Consider the following 23,799-nt stretch of genomic DNA (forward strand, 5'->3'; position numbering starts at 1 on the left):
CCACCACTGTGAACAGTTCTGACACTATGTTTCTCTAGAACAGAGCGTTTCACACCAAACCACTGTAAATGACTCTGTTTACGTCTTTAATTGTGCAGATAATCTGAAAAAAGCATTGGAATTCCTCTCTAATGGCCATTTAAATGAATGTTGGTCTCGGTCTTGTGAACAGTTCTGCACGAGGACATGCAAAAATACCTGCTCAGTCTGTGTTACAGGTGTTGCATTATTAAAGGTTACATGCAGGTGTCACTGCTCTCCATGCAGCTTATAACTGACCTCATCTAAAAATAAAAATGCATGTCTGAACCCATTTGGCATGTGGTGGAGCCTCAAAGTGCAGAGAAGAGCTCACGTCTGCAGCTCCACTCAGTCTTTAAGATAGACTGACTCAGTAGGGAGGGATGTGAGACAGGCGCTGACCCTGCGAGATGCTTACTGAGAGAACGACTGCTTACGATTATAGACTGAAACATCCAGAAACATCCAGATTTCCACAGACATTCAGCACATGGAGCTCTGGCTGTTAAAGTGTGTCCTCGGGATGGTCTCAGGAGGATTTTCAGGGCGCTTTAAACATCAAGCGCTGCCTTTCCACACACATATTAAGCTCCCTGTGCACTGGAAAACAGCGTCTAGTGGAAAAAGGGTCATTAACAGCAAGTGCTGCTATACACAGAGCATGTGAGGATAGGAATGCTGGTCTAGGTTCACAGTTCTCCTCTGTTTTTGGTTCCCTAAAGAACCATGTTTGAGATTTGTGAGCGTGAAGTCGCTTTTAAAGGGCTCATGTCAGGGCAAACTGGATTTCCCCCACTTTTTTGTTTGATGTAGTTTGTAAACATTGCTAAAGTTTCAATATGTACTGTATTGGTGATGTCACAAAAACATGTAGCATGTATGTGCCTATTCGGCCTACAGCAGTTTAGCTCCTCCCACTTGCACCGAAGTTATAAGGAGTGTTTCAGCCCAGACTGCTTTTTCAACCAGGCACAATATGGGACAGCCAATCAGAACAGAGCTCATTTGCATACACTGACTGACCACCTCCGTGTATCTACACTCATTGCCCATTTTATCAGCTCCACTGACCATAAAGGAGCTTTTTGTAGTTCTACAATTACAGACTGTAGTCCATCTATTTCTCTGCATACTTTGTTACCCTGTTCTTCAGTGGTCAGCACTCTACAGAGCAGGTATTATTTGGGTGGTGGATCATTCTCAGCACTGCAGCGACACTGACGCAGTGGTGGTGTGTTAGTGTGTGATGTGCTGGTACGAGTGGATCAGACACAGGAGTGCTTCCAGTGAGTGGAAGTTCAAGGTTGGTGTTTCTAATACAGACCAGCCACAGAGCTGTGATAGTGAACAGCAGAGCACTGCAGAGTTTGATATGTTCCTTAATACATCACACCTGATTCTGCTCATTAGCTAAGTCTGCAGTCTTCCCTCGACTGAATCGGATGTGTTATCACAGGCAGAGCCCGACACGCTGCAGTCGGGGTTCGACATCCAGGCGTAATGTCTGGGTGTAGCGTAACGCGTGTCCACACATCTGTATTTCTTTAATTAGAGCTGTACTGTGGAGTCCTGCACGCTCGCCTGTTTGCTGAGTCAACCTTTCTGCTGCATTGCAAGTGTACGTGGTCTGGTTACATAACGCAAACAGACGTTAGAACTTATGGCTGACAGGTCGTCTAAAAGCACTCATTCATTTAGGGAGACATAATGAGGAGAGAGTTATACAGCCATGACAAAACCTCCGCCAGGCCTTTAATGGAGAAAAAGCAATGAGTCTGGCTTAACTTTGAAGTGTTACTGCCTCCTGTTCCCTTTATACCTCTCAAAGGAGAGATACAGAGAGAGAGAGAGAGAGAGAGAGAGAGATAGTGGAGTAAAGGAGGGACAGGACACAGTAATATATATAGAGGGAGAGATTCCATAGACTTCAAAATAGATAGATAGATAGATAGATAGTTATCTAAATATATATATATATATATATATATATATATATATATATATATATATATATATATATATATATGTAAAAGTATTCTTTTATTATTTATATACACATACATATACTTACATGTACACACATCTATCTATCTATCTATCTATCTATCTATCTATCTGTCTATCTATCTGTATGTTTATATATATATATATATATATATATATATATATATATATATATATATACATGCAGGGAGAGACAAAGAGTGAGAGAACTCCATTTTTGTCGTTTTTCAGTTTTTGACATATTTTGAAAATGCCTGTTGCTCTTTACATTATGTCAAAATTTCATCGTGAATGGACCAAAAGAAACGGCCCAATGTGACTTGGAAAAAAGTCTGGTTCCATTGACTTACATTAAAAGTAAAGTAAGTTTTTTCCTCCTCCTGTAAAGTTACCATCTCGGAGATACAAGGTTTTGTTCGAACAACAGCGATTTCAAATTTTCACATAAATTGCACCCATGTGGTCATAGGTGAAAGTTTGACCACCCCTGGTCAAAATACATGTTTATGTTGAAGTGTAAATAAAAACACATCCTCTACAGAGAACACACTGCAAATTACTGCTTATTTGCTGAATTTAACATACTGGGATAAAAAAGAACATTAAATGTAGCTTGTGTGAAATTTATGGCCTATTTTATATTTTATGCTTTATTTGTTTCCAATATGTTAAACTCAGCAAATAAACAAACATTGTGCACAAAAATTTGCTGAACCATGTTGTATTTAAGCGAATCCTCTATATTCATCTGTTTCATGCTTCACTCATAACTCTGACATAATTTTTTCCAACAAATGATCATCTTTATTCCATTTTCATTACTTCATTGACGTTTGTGTTCATTTTATGGTCATTACTCTTATTACTATGGTGAAATACTGCATTTCAAAATATTTAACAGGTAAAACTGTTGAATTACAGTTAAAAGCAGTATTTCTAGGAAAGTAATTGATTGTAATTTCACTAAAAAATCACTAAGAATAACAACAGAATGCATCATTTGACCAGGTATAAAAATGCACTGCTTACGAAATAGAAAACTCTTTCTCTAGGATTAAGAGTGAATAAGACAAATGTGACTAATCATAATTAACTATGTGACATAATTATTTGTGATGGATTATTTTAATTATTTGCAAGATGTAATATTGTTACTGTCCAAACAAAACCTCGTATTTCCAATGATTTTTTTAAATATTTTTTCTAAATAATGGTCCACACATTGCATGATTGAACTAATACAAATAGTCCAGCATTACCTGGAATAAAATCTTTTAACATTAAAAACCTTCATTAAAAATGTAGAGTTTCTAAACTTTCTTCCATTTGTCCAGTTGTCATTTTGGAGATATGAGGTTTTGTCCTAACAGAAACATCAAATCTACTAGAATAGAGGCGTTAGAAAAGAGGAGTCCTGAAAGTGAAGTACAGAGTGAGTTGGTATCGTGACGAGGCTCTTGAGCGGCCTTCATTTATTTTATTAGCCAACAGGAAACTCCGTTTTTATCGCTTCGCCTTGATCCCTTTACGAGCTGGTAAAGAGGCTGCTACAGGCCATCTATAAATACCCCACCTGCAGAGACCCTCAGCCTGTTAGGAAGCCCCCAGCTCAGAGGCAGCGGCGCTCACAGCTCGTCCCTGTGATGGTGCGACTCTCTCTCTGCCCATAACAAACTCCAATGAAAGTGGCGTGTGTCCCTTTGAAAGGGCGGTAAAGGCGCGGTGGGGAATTTGATCTGCCGAATGCAGCGACGCCAGGCTTTTGAAGATTAAAGTGCTGTTGCTTTTGATTCATCTGGTATTGATGATATTATCTGGGGGGCCGGCGGGCTGGCAGGGGGAAGCAGCACTTTGTAATCATGAGAACATTTCTCATTCTTTATGATCACCTGTTTTCTTGGAGATCAGTCAGTGGCAGAGATGAGGCTCGCCGTAACTCTCTGAAGACGTTTCTTGTGTTGTTTTTTCACACGTGGAAGGCAAAATATCAGGGTTTGGGTTCGAATCCAAGCCTCAGACTGCATGCAAATCTGTCAGTAGACCTCGTCTCAACATGTGACATTAGACATCATCTTAAAATGAGCTAAATAAACTTCAGCTTCTCTTAGCGTTTGTTCATATTTTTGATGATGAGCTGTGAGTGTGGTTTTCCACCCAGTTTAATCCAGGTTCAGAAATCAAATAAAAACAGTTCCACCCTCCAGATCATCAGGATAGTGTATACATTCCTCTTAGTCTAGTAACTTGGACTAATTTTCTGCCATCAACGTTCTCACTGCAGGTTTGTTACAGAATTTTCCTTCTCTTAATGGAGAAAGGAATTTTTAGAGATGATTGTGATTGGCTGAGAGGCGTGTCAGTCATAGCTTGGCAAATGGTTGATTGCGAGCCTAAATTGAGCTCATCAGCTAAACAGGCTAAACTGAACTTGCTGTGAATGCACTTTTGATGGCCTCGTTTTTTAAGAATGCATTTCATTTACGTTACATAATTATTTAAATCTACTTACAGAGTTGAGTTATTAATCATTTACATCATTAATTACATATACATTAGTTGTACATCCTGTATGGACATGATTAACTAAGGATTAATTAAGGAGTTTTCCTCAAAACAACACTGTACACACAACGATAACCATTCATAAAATTCAAATCATAATAAAATATATCTTCTTTTACTAACAAACAGAAATGCGCAATCTGCACAGTCTGGTTGTTTCAATGAGCTATGAATGGAAAATGAAATAAAATGCTTTTGAAGCAGATACACCATGGGTGAAAGTGGAGGGTTAATATGCATCTATTGTGTCTTCCCCAAAGGCTGAACTTTCCCAGAGGTTTCCCTGAGGAATACTCTTTCATGACCACGTTCCGCATGATCAAGAACACAGTGAACAAAGTGTGGAACCTGTGGCAGGTGGTGGATGAAGACGGCCTGAAGCAGGTGGGAATGCGGTTGAATGGAGACCAGCAGGCCCTGGAGTTTTTCCTGACCACCATGGACGGGGACCTTCAGACCGTGACCTTTCCAGGCCTTTCTGTGCTCTTCAACACCAAGTGGCACAAAGTCATGATCGGTGTGGAGAACGAGCTGGTCACCCTCTATGTGGACTGCCAGCCTGTTGACCAGAAACCCATAAAGAGCAAAGGCTATGTCAACACTGAGGGAGACACGCTGATCGGCAGACTGGACACAGATCCAAACACTTCTGTGGTGGTAAGGATTAGGAATGCACAGAAATTATGGCCACCAAAAATGTCAGCTGAAAATTCTAATTTCAGCTCTGTAAAACTACTATGTAGGTAAAAGAGTGAGCAGCTGAACACTCACTGGCCACTTTATTAGAAACCTCTGGTAGACTGTAGATCATGTGTTGATGCACAGTTTGTATAAGTCATCCTGTAGCCCTCCATCAGTGAACAGTTTCTGACCACAGAGCCTCACTCTCAACTTTGCTGACACTGGCATGTGTAAAAAAACCCAGAAACACCACTGATACACTAGTACCAGCACCACACACACTACCATAAACACTTCCACTAACACCAGAAACACTACCATGAACACTACCAATGCACACCACCATGCACTCTACCATGCACACCACCATGCACCCTACCATGAACACTACCAATGCACACCACCATGCACTCTACCATGAACACCACCATGAACTCTGCCATGAACACCACCATGAACTCTACCATGAACACCATCATGAACACCACCATGAACTCTACCATGAACACCACCATGAACACCACCATGAACTCTACCATGAACACCACCATGAACACCACTATGAATACCATCATGAAAACCACCACGAACACCACCATTAACACTACCATGAAAACCACCATCAACACCACCATAAACACCAGTGGCCAGTGAGTGGCAGCACAAGGCAGGTGTTTCTAACAAAGAGGCCAGTGAGTGGAAGCAAAAGGTAAGTGTTTCTGATAAAGTGGCCAGTGAGTGGACCTTTGAGATAGGATTTCTAATAAAGTGGTCAGTGCGGTGAGGTTACTTGGTAACAGGTTGCTATAAAAGAGCAATAATAATGTCTTGTTTGTTTTTTTGTTGCATTCTAGTTTGAGTTGCAGTGGATGCTGATTCACTGTGACCCAAAGAGAGCTCAGCGAGAGAGCTGCACTGAACTTCCCCAGGCTGAGGTAATCACGGCATCTTCTCTGTCACCATTGGCTTAGCTCACTGTCTGTCAATGTGACAAATCGATAGTAGAGTTTATTTGCGTTCTGATTACCTAGTTATGGACTAATCGTTTTGACTCGTTGGTCTACACAAGCATTTTTATGTCCCAGACCTGATTGTCCTAATCCAGTCTGCCACTGTATCCAAACCAATGACGAACAATAATGAACAAAGAAAGTTCGGTAACACTTTCTATGAATGCCACGTTTGTAAGCATCTATAAACACATATATAACATGGTATAATGTCCTCATATGGCACTATAAACATGATTATAAACATTTATAAAAATGAATTACACTGGATTAGACTTTATAGCCATGTTTATTATACATTATGGATTGTTAATATAATGCATTATAAATAATGTTAATAACATGTTATAATGTCAGTGCCAAAGAAGTCAGTCCCAGCTTGGAGAGCGTAGAGTAAAGACAAATACCAAGCTAACGGTGGTGTACATTACCTTTCCCACATTGGGTAAAACACTGATGGCAGCTCTAGTTTAAACTCTGACATTTGAAGCCTGTAATGTGCTTTATTGTTTATGTTTTAGTTTTCAGTAAATCCTTCAGTAAATACTTCAACTTGAAGCCTCACTCTTAACACTGGAGGAGGCTTTAGTACAGTACGCTTCACTTTACTTAGAGCAGATAAATACCACTTATGAGCTCTTATAATTTGTTATGATCAGTGCTTATAATGTATTATGTTAACAATTCATAATGTAAAGCATGGCTATAACGTGTAATGCATTTTTATAAATATTTATAGCCATGTTTATAATGCCTTATGAATGCATTATAACATGTTATGAATGTGTTTATAGATGCTTACAAAGGTGACATTCATAGAAAGTGTTACCGAAAGTTCATTAACACTTTTTTTTGGAAGGATACCTACATAGTGACTTCATAGCACAGTCATAAGCACTGACTGACACAGTGTCATTTAATTTTCTAGAAATACTGCCTTTAACTGTAATTTAACAGTTTCACTAGTTTAGTATTCAATAACAATACAGTTTGAATTAAAAAGATGAATTAAACTGGCATTTTTACCCAAAATATACTTCATAAATTACATTGCATGCAATTACATGTTTGTTACATTTAGCAACAACTTTGTGTATAAAATGTTATATCAGTAAAAAATGTTTTCTATGCATCACACTAAAATATGAACATAAATACACAATTTGTTACACTTTACTTAACCTTGCTACATGACATTGACATAACCGCACCATAAACACGTCATATTCAGTTATATGACAACGTCATGTTACTTTTACCAGTAAATTTCATGACAGATGCCATGAGTGCTCAGCAAACACTAGCATGTGACATAAGTTGTCATGACATCAAACATTATGACGTCTGACGAAATCTGTCATAACAGCGTATGACATCACCCATAACATGTTATGTCAATGTTATGTAGGGAGGTTCAAGTAAAGTGTTAGGTCAAGATCCACTGCCGGGACCTAAAAGTGCCCGCAGTTGCAGAAACAGCGAGTAAATTTCATTAAAATCATTTTATACGTTATTTGACAGATGTAATCTCTAAATGTTTACAAACAATCATTATCATTACAGCTCATTAACAAGCTTTAACGTTAGCTAATGCTAACCGTACTAGTTTAAAGGCTTCCCTGACATCAGAAGCGATTTTTACATTCCTTCTTTTTTTGAGTTGCTGGCCAATCACTGCTGTTGTTTTGAAGATGTGTTGCTTTATTTCTGATTCTGCTGGTGAGGTGTCGGGTGGCGCTCTCACTAACTCTGCAATGATTTTCTATTCTCTCCCTGTGCTTCTTCAGATGTATGCCAATGCTGAGGTATTTGATTTTTTTCACTTCACTTAAGATTTTTTTTTTTTCTTTGTCTTTTTTTAAGCGAATAATCTACTCCAATGCTTTGTTGCTTAATTGCTTTCTGCTATACTTACTGTGTGCTCCATTCACCAATATGTGACAGGTCAACTAAAAGACTATGATATGATAGGCGACCCTTTAAAAGTCATACTTATCCCCTTTAAACATGGAATTTTTCCTTTTATATTAGCAAATGCTTTGAGCTTTCAAGATAGGATTGAGAGTAAAGGGCAAACGGAGACATCCAGTGATCAGGATTCCATTAAAATGTCTCTTTTCAAAAGACAAATGTGCACCATTATAAGCCATACAGATTTTTTGGCCTTTGTAGGAAGCGTCCTTGGCTTTCTTTGAGCATGAGTTAATAAAGCCAAGCTAGAGGCAACAGGTGCTAGTTTGCGGTTTATTTTTCATTATGTCGCAGGTCGTACCATTCAGGCTGCCCCTTAAGAGGTTATGAGGAACAGATTATATAGTTATTGATTTTCTGAAGGAAAATGTTTCCAGCCATGTGAAACTGAAAGCCTCTGGCTTTTTTTTCTCAGACAGAAAGTTTACAGACAGCAGGAGAAAATATACGACAGTCCAGTTCAGTTTAGAGACCCTCCAAGCCAGACATTTCAGTAGAAGACTGCATGAAAGTGATGGACGAGCGGTCAATAGCGTGGATATCTACATGTAGAAGCTCACATGGGTTATTATCTATTATTGTCTAGGAAGTCTTTATTAAATTGGGTCAATTGCATTTCTAAAACTAGGCATCTAAATGGGTCAGACTCTAAGAGTACCATACATTTAATATAAATGAAGTGGCTTTAAGCCTCGCTCATTATGGTATTATTGGTAAATGCCTGTTACATATGAAACTCCAAGAAAGCGTAGTTTATTACTGTGTGGTAACTACATAGTTGATCCAGTGTTGTGTAGAGTTTTATCTGTGCACTCTGCTGTTCTCTGGACAACAGTTGCAGAGAAAGTAAACGTCTTTGCACTCATTTCCTCTTGTATCTCTTGTTCCGTCCAGCCGGACCCAAAACCAATCCCTGGACCTGCTGGACCTCCAGGCTCTCCAGGGCCTCGGGGAGCTCCAGGAGAGGACGGTCGCGACGGACGAGACGTAAGCTTCCCTTCTCAGTTGTTTGGACCTATATGTTTTAGAGCAAATGGTTTATTTTTCGATTAGGACACATTCATTGTAAAAATGAAAAAATCACTGTAAAATTACAGTAAATTACTGTCTACTAGATGCACTATTTTAACAGTAATGGAGTGAAATATATTAACAGTAAATAACAGTAAACAGTAAAATGGTGTACACTGTATACTGTGACACCACATGTGTGTGTATATATATATATATATATATATATATATATATATATATATATTTATATACACACAATACACATATTACACAAACAATTAAAAACTTTAAACAAATTAAAACAATAAAAAAAGTCTTTAAAACACCAAAATTTGGATCAGATTAAAATATTTCAGGCCTATTTAAGTCTCAGTTGCTGTTATATTCCTTAATGCTGTGCTGCACAGTTCAACATCAACCTCACAGTCAGTGTCACTGATGTTTAGTTAGTATGTTCCTTGCATTTATGTATTTATTTTAGTGGCAAAAATACAATGATTTTGTCACTGCAAGCCTGTTGTCACTGTTACAGAACAAAATTTCCGAAATGGTAATGTTACAGGAAAACGTTCTTAACGTGCAAAAGAAGTTCAGGTAAAAAGATTTTGTTCTAAGTAATTCTGGAACATTTCTACTGGTACATTTATCATGCAATGAAAAGGCTAACTGATGTTTTCAGATTACATAAAAAAGCAAAAAATGACCAAAATGAAGAAAGAACGTTTTTGCGCAGTGATATTTGAATCAGTATTTTGGATCAGGACCATGATTGTAACTGAATAAACAGTAGATTTCTTTAATCATTATTTTTAGTGACAGCACAACATTTACTTAAACTACTTAAGTAAGTAATATTATTTACTTAAGTATTTACATAGCTTACTTAAGTAAATATGACTAGTTTCTGCCCACCCCTGGTCATGCTATTTGATGTCATGGTGGCTAACTAGAGCACATTATAACATCTGTCATTACAATTATTGGTAGTAGTAACATGACGTTCTTATGTTACTGGACATAATCTGTCATGACGACCCCAGACAGCATATAACATCTGCCATCAAATATATTTATGGCCTGGTTAGATCTATGTTACACTACATGCTTCAAGTAAAGTGTAACCTCAAAGTTATTAGGTTACACCACTGTGTGACCAAAAAAACCTGTTATTAAACTTAATAATATATTAATAATATGGTAATAAATTATTAACAAACCCTAATAATAAATGACTCCCCGAAATACATACAGAACACGAATCTGAAGCCTCTGAACATCCGATTCTGAATACATTTTTGAAACACGTTTAAGTGCAAGTCACCAGGATGACGACTCGTGCGAGAAGGCGTGAGAATATCCTCAGTTCATTTATGACACTGCACACTTTCACTGTGCTAAGACAGGTGTTGACCTTTCACGTTTTCTGCTACTCTGACCGCACGATCACTGCGGAAAAGGCCGTTTCGGGTTTTATTTTAGCGCCGTTATTTAAGACTCTGCCCTGGCCTCATTATTTCTCTCATTGACAGGCCTATAATGAGCCAGAGGAAGTTGTTTTTCTCCTCTCCACTCTTTTTCCGAGCACCTCGTTAGTACTCTGCTCTCCCGTTCTCTACAACAGCGCCTGTTCATTAGAGATTTACCTCATGCTGCACCTATGTCTGGTCTCTCTGACTCACACCGCTCGGCTTTCACACCGTGTCGTTTGTTTCTTGGTTTCGTTCCAGGGTCTTCCAGGCACCCCGGGCTCCCCTGGCGCACCTGTGAGTAGGAGAACTTCTTCCAGCATATCAATAAGTGGAGTTAACAAGGGTGTAACCACTGTGCTACTAGCAGAAACATCACTGATGCAGAATATTACATTCTCTTCCACAGTGGATGAATTTGAAGCCGTGCTATTGTGTTAGTTTCAACACATGCATGAGGTTCATATGAATTAGTTTTGTTTTAAATTGCACTAGTTGGTTTTGTTATTAGGCAGGAAGTGTGACAGAATGTCTAAAGCCAGGTTTAACCCAGATTAAGTGCAGACTTAGGCCCAATTCCATTTCACCCCTTGCCCCTCTTAGCCATTATTACTCCATTTTGCTCGTTCACATCTAGGGGTGGGGTGTCCTGATTTTTGTTGAGAAAGAAGGGTAGGGTGAAGTTTTAGGGCTACATGGCCCTCCAAAGAAGGTTTTTCAAAATGGAGTGTTATTAGAAAAGAAGAAAAACTGGCAAGATGGCCAAAGAAACCCACAAATGTGGGGTTTTCTTCAGAAAATACAGGATAACCATTGTATTATCTTAGTTTAATGTCGTTTCAGTGTATTATGGTATTATCTTGAATGTATTATCTTTCAGTGTATTATCTCACTATACTGGCAGATAATTTAGCTTATTTCAAGCACATTTCTTAAAACAAGCAAAATGATCCGCCAGTATAGTGAGATAATTTTACTTAATAAAATGACCTAAAAGTAAAAAATGGATAGAAATAAGGAAAATAATCTTAAGTTAAGATCACAACAATCTCAACTGGAGAAATATTAAGTTATTGACTATATTTAGTATAATCTTACTTTACCAGATACCATTTTTTGCAGTGCTCAAAACACTCTTTGGCACAGATCTCTTTAAAACGCTGACCAATCGCTCTGAATTTTGGTGGGAGAACTTGGCTAGGAAATGTAGTGATGTGCCCAGAAGCATATGCTGCTTGACCTACTTTAACTATGTAAAACGGTTATGTTAATTTGTGCCCCGCGTTAGGTTGTACCCCTACCTGCTCTCATTTAACTCAGCTACATTCATACTGAGATTTCTGTGCTGGATGTGAAAGAGACAGTGGTGGTGTTAAGGTCTATAATTGAGCATGTATGAGTGTATCGAGTCCTGCATTAGTAGATACGGTCAGCATTTTGGAGATAAAAATGGGAAGGACCATTATGTTGGTTCTATAATGTTGGTGGAGATAAAGCAGACAAGAAGCAGGATGCAAGAGCGAGTTGGGAGCTTTGTTGGTGTCCATATTAAAGATGGCAATGAAAAACAGAAATCAAGGAAAAGCTAAACTAGAAACCACTGGAACAAAAACTAAGAATAAACTAACAGCACAGAACAAAGTACAAACTATCTCAGATAAATACAGCAAACCGTGATCTGAGACCACAACAAACAGCGCCAAGCAAGAAACAGGACAAACAAAAGGGGTACAAACACAGGAGGAAACGAACTGTAGAAGAACTGTACCCTGGAGTTTATGGCTTAATTAAAACTAGTGATTAAACCCTTTCTATTTAACGATCCCTCAATCTTATAAACAGTAATGAGAAATGGTCCAGCGTCCAATCCAGAGAAAGCAGGCCGCCTATCTGTGCCCTGCTGAGGATGCACCGGTGCGGAGGAGAGTGTCTCTAATTGATTTAGCATTGACCGGCCATGCTGCGGCGTATCTAAGCAACGACAGCTGCCGATGCTGCACTGTGATAAAGCTGTTTTTGTTTTGCTGTGTTTGTGTGTGTGTGTGTGTGTGTGTGTGTGTGTGTGTGTGTGTGTGTTTTAGGGCAGCAAAGGAGAGCCGGGTCAGATCGGCCTGCCGGGCCAGAGAGGCTTACAGGGGCTTCCAGGACCAGTTGTAAGTGACAAGATACCATCACAGACCACACAGGCAGTAATGCATTAGAAAACCTGAGATGCTGAACACATAAACATGTAGTGGCTGTGGGGACATTAGGCTGCTCCAACAACTGCAGCTTTTATTTTGAAAGGAAGTAAAATAGACCAATACTGATCTATTGATTTCTGATGTCAAGGGAATAGTTTGGTGAAAAATCAAGTTTGCACAATTTTCCACTTTCCTCAGATGTAGCCAAGCAGCCAAGATTTATTAGGAGTCCGAATTTTGCTTCTTTCATTCAGCACTGGAGCTACAAGGCTAACAAACACTGGATGTCAATGATCACCCAAATCTTTTCTTTAAATACCTCCACAAAACATCTCTCTGCAAACCTTATTAGGATTAAGTAGACACAGTATGACTTACTGTGCACTATAATGTAAGAAAACTTAATCATGTAGCTGAACTTTTTAGCTTTTTAACTTGAACTTTTTTAAAAAACAGCCTTTTTAGACTGGTGTTGTGCCAAATTCTGACCCCCTCTCACATTCATTCATTTCTGTTGTTTCTATTGGGGGATGCACTTATAGAAAAGCTTTCGGGGACTATTGCCTTGCAGTGTTTGTCAGCAACATTAGCCTCATAACTTCAGCGCTAAACTAAAGATGCAAAATTTGGACACCAGACGTGTAGAGGCTTATTGACTTTGTCTCAAACATGTGGAAAATTGTTTACATTTAATTTTTTTGATCGACTCCTTTAAGGTTAAATCCATAGAAAAGCACACAGAAGTTGCGTATTAGTTTAAATAAGTAATGTATTAATCTGAATGGTGTTGAAAACATTGAGGGGGCATTTTTTATAGTATATAGCTAATTTGAAGAATATGTGAAGAATATTTGAATTTCAGATGTTATTTTGACAGCCATAGTGTGAGCTGATGTCATATCATAACCATTTCAATGTGTGTGTGTGTTTGTGTGTGTGTGTGTGTTTGTGTGTTTGTGTGTATTAGTTTGCAAACATTGGGTAATGCTTTACTTGAACTCTGCTACAAAACATTGACAACTATGACGTAAACATGTCATGGCAGGTGATGAGTTGTCATGACAGATTATGTCCAGTAATATAACGCAGTCATGTTACCATAATGATGGTCATACAGTATAGAGTACACAGCAAAATGATCACGTGACATAAGCTGTCATGACATCAAACATTACTGTATCTGCAGTGACAATTACTAGTAATGGTTACAAGACACTATTATATTACTGAATCTGTCATGCCAGCTTATGAAACCATATGATGTCTGCTATGACATGTTTATGACATGGTTATGTCAATGTTACAAAGCAGGGTTGAATAAAAATGTTGCCATACATTGTAACACTGTGACTGATTTCTTTGCACAGGGGCCTATGGGGCCGATGGGACCAAGAGGGCCAGTCGGAGAGAGGGTAAGAACTCTAATCACTGACTCTCATTTCAAAAGCCTTCCTAGTGACCACATTCAAAGCACACAGATTTCCTATTTTCACTGAGTTACTACTTTTTGAGCTCCACCTACCTGTCCAGATGTTGTTTCGTTTTGGTCCATTCTTTGACATTTGTGATGTAAGTGGTGCTTTAAGGTCATTTAGACCCTTAAAAACTAGTAACAGAACTTTAAAATCTATGCTAAAAGATACAGGCAGCCTGAGTCCGAGTCTGACCGTTTCAGACACAGCAGTGTTTTGGGGTTTTTATACATGTCAGTGTCGCTGCTAGGTCAAGAATGGACGATCACCCAAAAATATCCAGACAAGAGCAGCTCTGTGGTGAGAACTGACCACTGATGAAGTACTAGAGGATGTCCAACACAAACTGGGCCTCAGCAGATGAACTGCAGTCTTTAAATGTACTTAAGCAAGATGGAGCTACAGGAGAGTGCCCGGTGATTACAAACTGCATTGTTTTTCTTATATGCTTTGTGTTCTGGATATAGGGTCTGCCAGGTTTTCCTGGACCAGCTGGACCTCCCGTAAGTTCCCTCCATCAGTCCTCCATATACACTCAAATACGTAGCCCAATTTCTCGAATGCATGTTCAGTGCTGCTGCTTGGGTAATGTATTCTGCCATGCTTGGCCATTATTGCAATTTTACAGTGTCACAGTGATATTCAGAGATGAGTCATCTGCTTGTTTATTTGTTTGTGTTTCTCTGTCTAGGGACCCGAGACTGTTGGACTTCCTGTATGTATATGATTTCTTTTTTTAAACGTGTCTCTAAAAGATTTACATATCATTCTACCCTTATGTACAGGATGTAGGACCTTTTTCAGCTCCTTCTCAACCTACATAACTCATTCTGTTTGTTTCTATATTTCATTACTATCATAGCAAAGTCTTTTTCAAATGCAGTTTCAAAGTCTATTTTAAATGCAATCATCTAGGATACCACAGCGATGGCCTAGCAATACCTTAGCAACCACATGGGATAGCATAGCAATGGCTTAGCAACACTTTAGCAACCACCTGGGATAACATAGCAATGGCTTAGCAACACTTTAGCAACCACCTGGGATAGCACAGCATTGGCATTGCAATGCCTTAGCAACCACTTGGGATAGCATTGCAATGGCTTAGCAACACTTTAGCAACCACCTGGGAAAACATAGCAATGGCTTAGAAACACTTTAGCAGCCACCGGGGATAACATAGCAATGGCTCAGCAACAGTTTAGCAACCCCCTGGGATAGCATAGCAATGCCTCAGCAACACCTCAGCAACCACCTGGGATAACATAGCAATGGCTTAGCAACACTTTAGTAACCACCGGGGATAGCAAAGCAATGGCTTAGCAACACTTAAGAAACCACCTGGGATAACATAGCAATGGCTTAGCAACAGTTTAGCAACCACCTGGGATAGCACAGCATTGGCATAGCAATGCCTTAGCAACCACCTGGGATACCATAGCAATGGCTTTGCAACACTTTAGCAACCGCCTGGGATAGCATAGCAATGCCTCAGCAACACCTCAGCAACCACCTGGGATAGCATAGCAATGGCTTAGCAACCCTACAGCAATCTCCTGGGATAACATAGCAATGGCCTAGCAACATCTTAGCGACCACCTGGAATAACATAGCAATGTCCAAGCAACACCTTAGCGACCACCTGGGACAGCATAGCAATGGCCAAGCAACACCTTAGCGACCACCTGGGATAGCATAGCAATGGCCAAGCAACACCTTAGCGACCACCTGGGATAGCATAGCAATGTCTTAGCAACACCTCAACAACCACCTGCAATAGCATAGTAATGGCATAGCAATGCCTTAGCAACCACCCGGGATAACATAGCAATGCCTTAGCAACCACGTAGGATTTCATAGCAATGGCTTCGCCAAGTTCCAGTGTTGACTTCCCCCTTCTAGTTACTTCTCTCAAACCGTAATGTGATTATTTCACCAATAATCTCAGGAAAACTCTGCTCAAATCATGACTTTATAGGAGGATTCAGTCATTTTGGACCATGTCTATTGGGTCATCATAAACTCTTCAGACAGTGTAGAGGGCAGCCGAACAGGCCGAGAGATATGAAAGTTTGATATGACGGCAGTAATCTTATTTTTGTCCGTTTGTCTCTCTGTCTCTGTTTTTCTTTGCTCCTTTAGGGACCTCCAGGAAAAGCTGGTATCCCAGGAGACGAGGGCAACATTGGCCCTGAGGTCAGTGTCTTACCTGTCTGCGCAAACCAAGCATCATTTATCAAAGCAAATGCCAGTCAAAAGTTTGGGGACATGTTTGTGATACAAATGATTGTGAGAGAAAAAGAGAAAACTGTTAAATCATTATTGAGGCAAAACTTGCCTCTTCATGAAGCCGAGTGCTGCAAAGTATTAGGACAATATCAGGTCATTAAAGCTATAAAGTAACGGTCAAACATTTCAGCAGAAAGCAAAGTCTCCCCAGACCTTTGACAGACAGTGGGGTCTGCAGGTTCTCTCATGTAAAGTGCTGTTCTTGACCAAACAGTGTTTTTGTATCTTATATTCTGACAGGGACCCCCTGGACCAAGAGGATCCAATGGCCTTCCAGGACCTCCAGGCCCACCAGGGCCACCCGGCCCCCCGGTAAGCACGTTCAGCAGTTTCCTGGTACATTTTAGCACCCCAATCCAGCCCTCTAACAAACTGTGCTCTAGCTTAATGTGCCTAAGGTCAAAGTCAAATTGTTTAAAGGGATTGATGGTCAGCAAATCATAGGTACACAGTTTATCTCATTAACTTTGAATGCAGTTGATCAGCCAAGACTTGTTTGGTGTCTTAAGTCACTTCTTTAATTTTGTACTGGAGCTTTAAGGCAAATGTAGCTATCAGGTACTATAAGCTTTTACCCCACCAATTGGCACAGTGCAAAACGATGGACAAAAAGACTGCTTTTAGCTTTCTCCAGTGCTAGAGACCCACTGCCCTGCACAGTTTCAGGTACTCTCTGCTCTAGCAGGCCTAATCAAACTCATGAAGGGCAACGTAATGAGTGGGGCTGGGCATTTAAGTAACTTTTATATTTGAATTTTTAAGGCATTATATGAAAAATATTCGAATAATAGTGTATGAACTGTATTAAACACAGAGTCGTATATAAAATACATAGAACATAACATGAAGCTTATACTTTACACTTAGTGTTACTACAAGATGGTTCTTCAAGGGTTCTGTAGTAAAGATAATGGTTCCATATAGAATCATGAACACTCAAAGAAGCCCTTGCATTAAGGGTTCTTTGTACCATGAAAGGGTTCTTTAGATTGATGGAAAATATGCATGGATGTGCTTTAGACAGTTCTATATAGAACCTTTTTGAAAAGGGTTCCATATAGAATCATTTTTAAAAAAGGTTCTATATAGAACCATCTACAGCACATTCTCCATCGGTCTGAAGAACCCTCTCATGTGAAACCTAATCACGCAAAGGATTTTTTGAGTGTTCATGGTTCTATATAGAACCATTTTCTTAACTAAAGAACACTTAAAGAACCATCCATTTTTTGTTCGCCTTGAATTGGTCTATCTTTAGATTATGATTATGTCAGTTCTCAGACATGCATGCCTGCACTGAATATCTTGAAGAACATTCTCCATCAGTCTGAAGAACCGTTTCATGATGCAAAGAACCTTTTAATCATGCAAAGACTTATTTGAGTATTCATGGCTCTATATGGAACCATTTTCTTTACTAAAGAAACCTTGAGGAACCATTTTTTTTTACTTGTCGCATTGTATCCACCTCACATCCTTTATCTCGAAAAACAGTAGGTTTGTGAAGTTAGTTGGCTACATATACACTAAATGATGTTTAAAGCTTTATTCCATCCCGAGTCTTTGCGTGTACAGTGTAAAATGAGTTTGAGCTGGTTGTTGAGCTTGTCTTATGTGCTACAGCTGTGCTTTGTACTGTCTGAGACCCTAAGCTGAGGCAGCACAGAGCTTCTCTGGTAGCCTTTAGCCGACCTCAGTAGTCTTTCTGTGCCTCCCTTTTTGGAATAAACAGATAAGAAACTTTGACCAAAACTTAAGATGCAGGCTCTATCCTGCCCTCTGGACACCATGACATCATATGATCATTATTAAAATGTAGCAGCTACCGACTGATATCAGCACTGGCTTTTGTTTCTGACTGTGTCTTAGCTCCAGGGGCTCTAAGCTATTTGTCCTACTTAGGATACTTTCTCTGAGTGGACAACAAAGCCCTTCAGTAAGCTAAATACCATAAATCTAAATGTTAATGTGAGATTCCATTATTTGTTTGCTACATCAGCTCCAGTATAAAACTAAAGAAGCAAACTTCAGACCCCAAACAGGACACGATTGATGGACTACATCCAGAATAAAGGGGGAAACTCTGTGAATGTTATTTTTGGACAAACTGTTCCTATAAGATTGTGGAACCATGCCCTGTAGAATTAGGCCACATTATCATTTTTCTATGTTGTGCTCGGTTCCTGAGCTGCCGGGCCTGCTTCATTTTATGTGCTGATAAGTCCCAGAAAGGTTGATTCATTACTTTGGTCAGACAGTGGCTGTGCCGCGCTGCTGCTGCGCTGCTGCTGCTGCTGCTGCTTTTTCCTGGCTCTGGGTGCAGGAAAGCAGAGATACAGCTGGATAAAGCTGAGTGTTGGTCCGCAGTGTTGTTTAGTGCGATAGTCCTGCTGTAAGATGTGTGGAGAAAAGAGCTTTAACTGTGGATGAAAGCTGAGCAGCGCTAATGGGGGTGTGCTCTGTGTGTACTTGTGCATACATGCATATCATTGTGAATGCATGAGTTTATTCGAATGTTTATGTATGTGTGCATCTCTGTGTATGTGTGTGATTGTGCGCGTATACACACGTCTGTGAATGCATGTTTTTGTACGCTTATGTGCTGTGTGTGTGTGCGCGCACTATAACTGTGCTGTTTGTGTGTGTGTGTGTTGTAGCTGTGCTGATTGTGTATATGTGTTCTGCTGTTATGGTACAGTTTGTGTGTGGGCTGAGTGTGTGCTGTAACTGTGCTGTTTGTGTGTGTGTATGTGTGTTACTGTTACTCAGCTGCTTTAACTGCACTGCTGTAACTGTGCTGTGTTATATGTGTATGTGCTGCTGTAACTGTGATGTTTATGTGTGTGTGTGTGTGCTGCTGTAACTGTGATGTTTATGTGTGTGTGCTGCTGTAACTGTGCTGTTTGTGTGTGTGTGTGTGTGTGTGTGTGCTGCTGTAACTGTTATTTGTGTGTGTGCTGCTGTAACTGTGATGTTTATGTGTGTGTGTGTGTGCTGCTGTAACTGTAATTGTTATTTGTGTGTGTGCTGCTGTAACTGTGCTGTTTGTGTGTGTGTGTGTGTGTGTGCTGCTGTAACTGTTATTTGTGTGTGTGCTGCTGTAACTGTGCTGTTTGTGTGTGTGTTGCTGTAGCTGTGTTATATGTGTGTGTGCTGCTGTAGCTGTGCTGTTTATGTGTGTTTCTCTAGCTGTGCTGTTTGTGTGTGTGCTGCTGCAACTGTGTTATTTGAGTGTGTGCTGATGTGTTTGTGCTGTTGAGCTGTGCTGTGTTTGTATATGTGTGTGTGTGTGCTGCTGTACCTGTGCTGTGTTTGGATATGTGTGTGTGTGTGCTGCTGTACCTGTGCCGTGTTTGTATGTGTGTGTGTGAGCTGCTGTGCCTGTGCTTGTTTGTATATATGTGTGAGCTGCTGTACCTGTGCTTGTTTGTATATATGTGTGTGTGTGAGCTGCTGTGCCTGTGCTATGTTTGTATATGTGTGTGTGAGCTGCTGTGCCTGTGCTGTGTTTGTATATGTGTGTGTGCTGATGTGCCTGTGCTGTGTTTGTATATGTGTGTGTGCTGATGTGCCTGTGCTGTGTTTGTATATGTGTGTGAGCTGCTGTGCCTGTGCTGTGTTTGTATATATGTGTGTGACTGCTGTGCCTGTGCTATGTTTGTATATGTGTGTGAGCTGCTGTGCCTGTGCTGTGTTTGTATATGTGTGTGAGCTGCTGTGCCTGTGCTACTCTAACTGTGCTGTTTGTGTGTTCTGCAGTAAGTATGTGTGCTATAGTAACTGTGTTGCTGTAACTGTGCTGCTGTGACTGTGCTGTATTTGTAGGGGTCTGCGGGTGCAGGGAATCCTGAAGGAAGCGGGGAGACTGTGAGTGCTTTTAGTCTTTAACCTCCCTTTCATCAGTCGCATGCAAACAGCAGCGGGACCCGCCTGCAGAAACTTCTTCAACATCCAAAATTCATTCTTCAAATTAATGACTAAAACAGTACTGCGCAAAATCAGAGATCATCCTTCATTTAGTTAATTCCCAGGCAAAATGGCCATTAAGTACAAGTTATTAATCTTTCAACACAAGGAAAAGGCATACATGCAGAAAACTGCACAGAAGCCTCAAAACTTAATTTAATATTAATTTATATCAGTATTTAGCGTGTGCACCCTTTACATTACATTACACACAGCGTGTGCACCCTTTACAACATTACAATACACACAGCGTGTGCACCCTTTACAACATTACATTACATTACATTACACACAGTGGATCCTCAAAAATCTCCCGAAAAATGAACAATATTGTCCTTAATGGCCCTTTTGATTAGAAATGAAACAAGTGAAGGATGGTTTCAGACTTATTTTACAGTGGCTTTGAACGTGGCTCATCCAATTAGATTCTAGAACTGTTTTACAGTGTGTGTGTTTACATGCACTTAAAAATCTGATAACTGCAGAAAATCAGATTTTGTCAGTAATTCGACATGTTTATATGCACTTGAGTAATCAGATAATGAGAAACTCCAGGTCCACATGAGTCAGACAGTAATCAGATTTCTGCTACAACCAGCCGATAGACTCACAGAAGAAGACGTGACGTAAACGTAATGTAAAACTTCATGCTTCAGTTTTTTTTTAAACGATGTTTCCCTGGAAATATAAACATGCATCGTCTAGAAGATGAAGAATATTTAAATCCTTCATTTTATCAAGCGTGAATTTCATTTCAGTGTCTCTCCAAAAGTGTTTTGCTGCCATTTAGTGGCAGTGCTGCTTGCTTATTTCCAGTACTGCAGTCTGTTTTGCACATGTGCAGACTGAGAAATCTGAAAGAAATCAGAGTAAGAGTTCACATGCACTGAGAAATCTGATTACCGAGCTAAAATCCAGCCTCTTTATCAGATTTCTTGATCAGATTTCTAGACCTTACTCTGACCTAAGAAGTAAATCAGAGTGTGCTATTTACATGACCATTTGAATAATCAGATAACGGCAGAAATCTGATTATGATCTGATTATTGAGTGCATGCAAACACACCCAATGTTGATGTTCACTCTGAGGTGACGCTGCACTTCCTGTTCTATGTGAGTATGGAAGTGTCTCGGAGTGTTAGCGCTACAGATAAGCATGCTAAGATGAGCTCTTTCCATTCTAGAAATAAGCTGCATGAATCAGGGCTCTTATGTTGGAATTGCTTGTGAAAACTGATCTTAGGTCAGTTTTACGTTTGAGAAGAGAAGGAGAGATGGAGAGTTGTGGTTGTCCTTCAGTGCTTTTGCACTCATGACCTCCCTCTCAGGAGAATTCGTCTGATTTCTGTGTGCGTGTGTCTCTGCAGTGTCAGACGATGTGTCCAGCCGGACCTCAGGGACTTCCAGGGCTGCCAGGCATGAAGGTAGGAGATTAAGGGTGAAGGACACAGAGGAATAGCTGTACTTACAGAGCAGCATGTGCTGATAACACACTGCAGACAGCATCACCACTCTTACAGCGCCAGGACCCAGCGGCATGTACAGCCACATGCCGAAATTAGGGCGCCCCTGGTCAAATCACACGTTCTGAAGATGCCCTGAGCGAAAACGCAGTTGTGTGCAAAAGTTTTGGCACCCTCGGTGGAATTGTGTGTTTATTAGAAGTGGAAATTCCTAGAAACATTTTAATTACCGTTTGTTTGCTGAATTTAATTGGGTATTGGGTAAAATTGATAAATAAACATATAATGTGGCCTGTGCAAAGGTTATGGCACACTTTAAATTTGAAGCATATCAGTTGAAAGCATATCAGTTGAAAAGGGGCACCCAAACTTTTGCACGCTGTATAACAAGAGCAACAGTGGCCGGACTCTGGGGTTCATAAACTAGCTGACTCACCAACTAACGAATCCACCAGCTGTGGTCTGCTATTGACCAGTCAGGAGAGCTCAAAGCAGTGGTGGACAGTATCGATGCATTTCACTACTGTACTTTACTATGTTTTTTTTAACTGTTCTTTCCATTTTTTGAGACTTTTACTTTTCCTCTACTACGTCCAAAGCAAAATGTTCTACGTTCTACAAGATACTGTCAAGTAAAAGCTTGTTTTTCCATAATATACGAGTGAAGCCCACCTTTCATTAAATCCCCCTTAAAAACTGAGGGCTAGATGTATGAACGAGTGCAGGCGCAGTGTGAAATGTGCTTTGATGCGACCGCAATGTTCACCCACAGTGCACCTGAGTTCAAACCTCACTGAGCCTGCAGCCCATCAAACTGCACGTAGCTCAAATCCGCTAACTGCTCAATCGTGAGGGTTTAAAAGGTGCAGAGAAATATTGACTCTGTCAACAATACAGAAAATAAAAGATCAGAGATGAAGAGACAGCAGAGTTAATTAAGTCTTTACTCAGGCTAAGCAGTTAGTAAAATGGTAACACAGACTGTGGTAAACAGTGTTAAAGCCCCGTTCCTCAATCTTCCTGCTGTATCTGCTGCAGTTGTTCAAGCAAATCGCTCATAGACACATCTGAGACCCAGTTCTGGACGACTGCTACATTGCAGGGTTTAATGTGCTTTTAAGGGCCGGGAGTTGATCCAAAAAGAGTCGATTCTCTGATTCCAGACTTTTGGGACTCAAAAGTTTTGGACTTGACATTCAGGTTTGAGAAAAATGTGTCCTTACACAGCTCACACATCGCTAGACTGGCTGTATTTTCTTTGGAAAAGGGGAAAGTAAAGTATGCACAATTTTAAACAAAAAAGTGGCTTACAGTCAATGTTAGAAGTTGCCAAAACATCTGACAGAGGAAAATCAGATCATCCGCGAGGCGTGTCATACAGGCAATTTGTTCAAACCATGAGAACAGAACATAGTTGACTTATGAGAGCCCTTCAGCATTAATACTGCTTATTAAACAAATAAAAACAAAAACAAAGGGGGAAAAAACGGAAAATAAAACAATTCCCAAAAGAGTACAGAACAAAATTCTGTGGAATCTTCTCTTGGGATCAACATCGTCTATTCTCAACACTTGGAAACGGAATTAGAGTTGATTTTAGGGCAACATCTAACAATGACTAACCTGAACCAGGGGAGACCCTTATTTCAGCTCAGGAAATTCAGCTTTTGTTGAACAAAGCAGAAAAGGCCACTCAC

General features: G+C 40.0%; 1 protein-coding gene across 3 annotated transcripts in view; it reads left to right on the plus strand.

Annotated features, from left to right (window-relative positions):
• Window positions 1-23,799, plus strand: part of LOC118812045 (collagen alpha-1(IX) chain-like) — a 73,904-nt gene that overhangs the window by 27,488 nt on the left and 22,617 nt on the right. The window contains exons 5-17 of one of the 3 annotated variants that reach the window (XM_036576724.1): window positions 4,848-5,244; window positions 6,123-6,203; window positions 8,066-8,083; window positions 9,144-9,236; window positions 10,991-11,026; window positions 12,811-12,882; window positions 14,280-14,324; window positions 14,852-14,887; window positions 15,076-15,099; window positions 16,527-16,580; window positions 16,914-16,985; window positions 20,499-20,540; window positions 22,007-22,063. In XM_036576724.1, the coding sequence (XP_036432617.1) occupies window positions 4,848-5,244; window positions 6,123-6,203; window positions 8,066-8,083; window positions 9,144-9,236; window positions 10,991-11,026; window positions 12,811-12,882; window positions 14,280-14,324; window positions 14,852-14,887; window positions 15,076-15,099; window positions 16,527-16,580; window positions 16,914-16,985; window positions 20,499-20,540; window positions 22,007-22,063 (1,027 nt within the window). The remainder of the gene's footprint in view (window positions 1-4,847; window positions 5,245-6,122; window positions 6,204-8,065; window positions 8,084-9,143; window positions 9,237-10,990; window positions 11,027-12,810; window positions 12,883-14,279; window positions 14,325-14,851; window positions 14,888-15,075; window positions 15,100-16,526; window positions 16,581-16,913; window positions 16,986-20,498; window positions 20,541-22,006; window positions 22,064-23,799) is intronic. The other 2 variants (XM_036576726.1, XM_036576725.1) reach the window with 2 other exon arrangements.

Source organism: Colossoma macropomum, unplaced genomic scaffold (assembly GCF_904425465.1).
Source record: "Colossoma macropomum unplaced genomic scaffold, Colossoma_macropomum, whole genome shotgun sequence".
In the NCBI taxonomy this organism is placed as follows: Eukaryota; Metazoa; Chordata; class Actinopteri; order Characiformes; family Serrasalmidae; genus Colossoma; species Colossoma macropomum.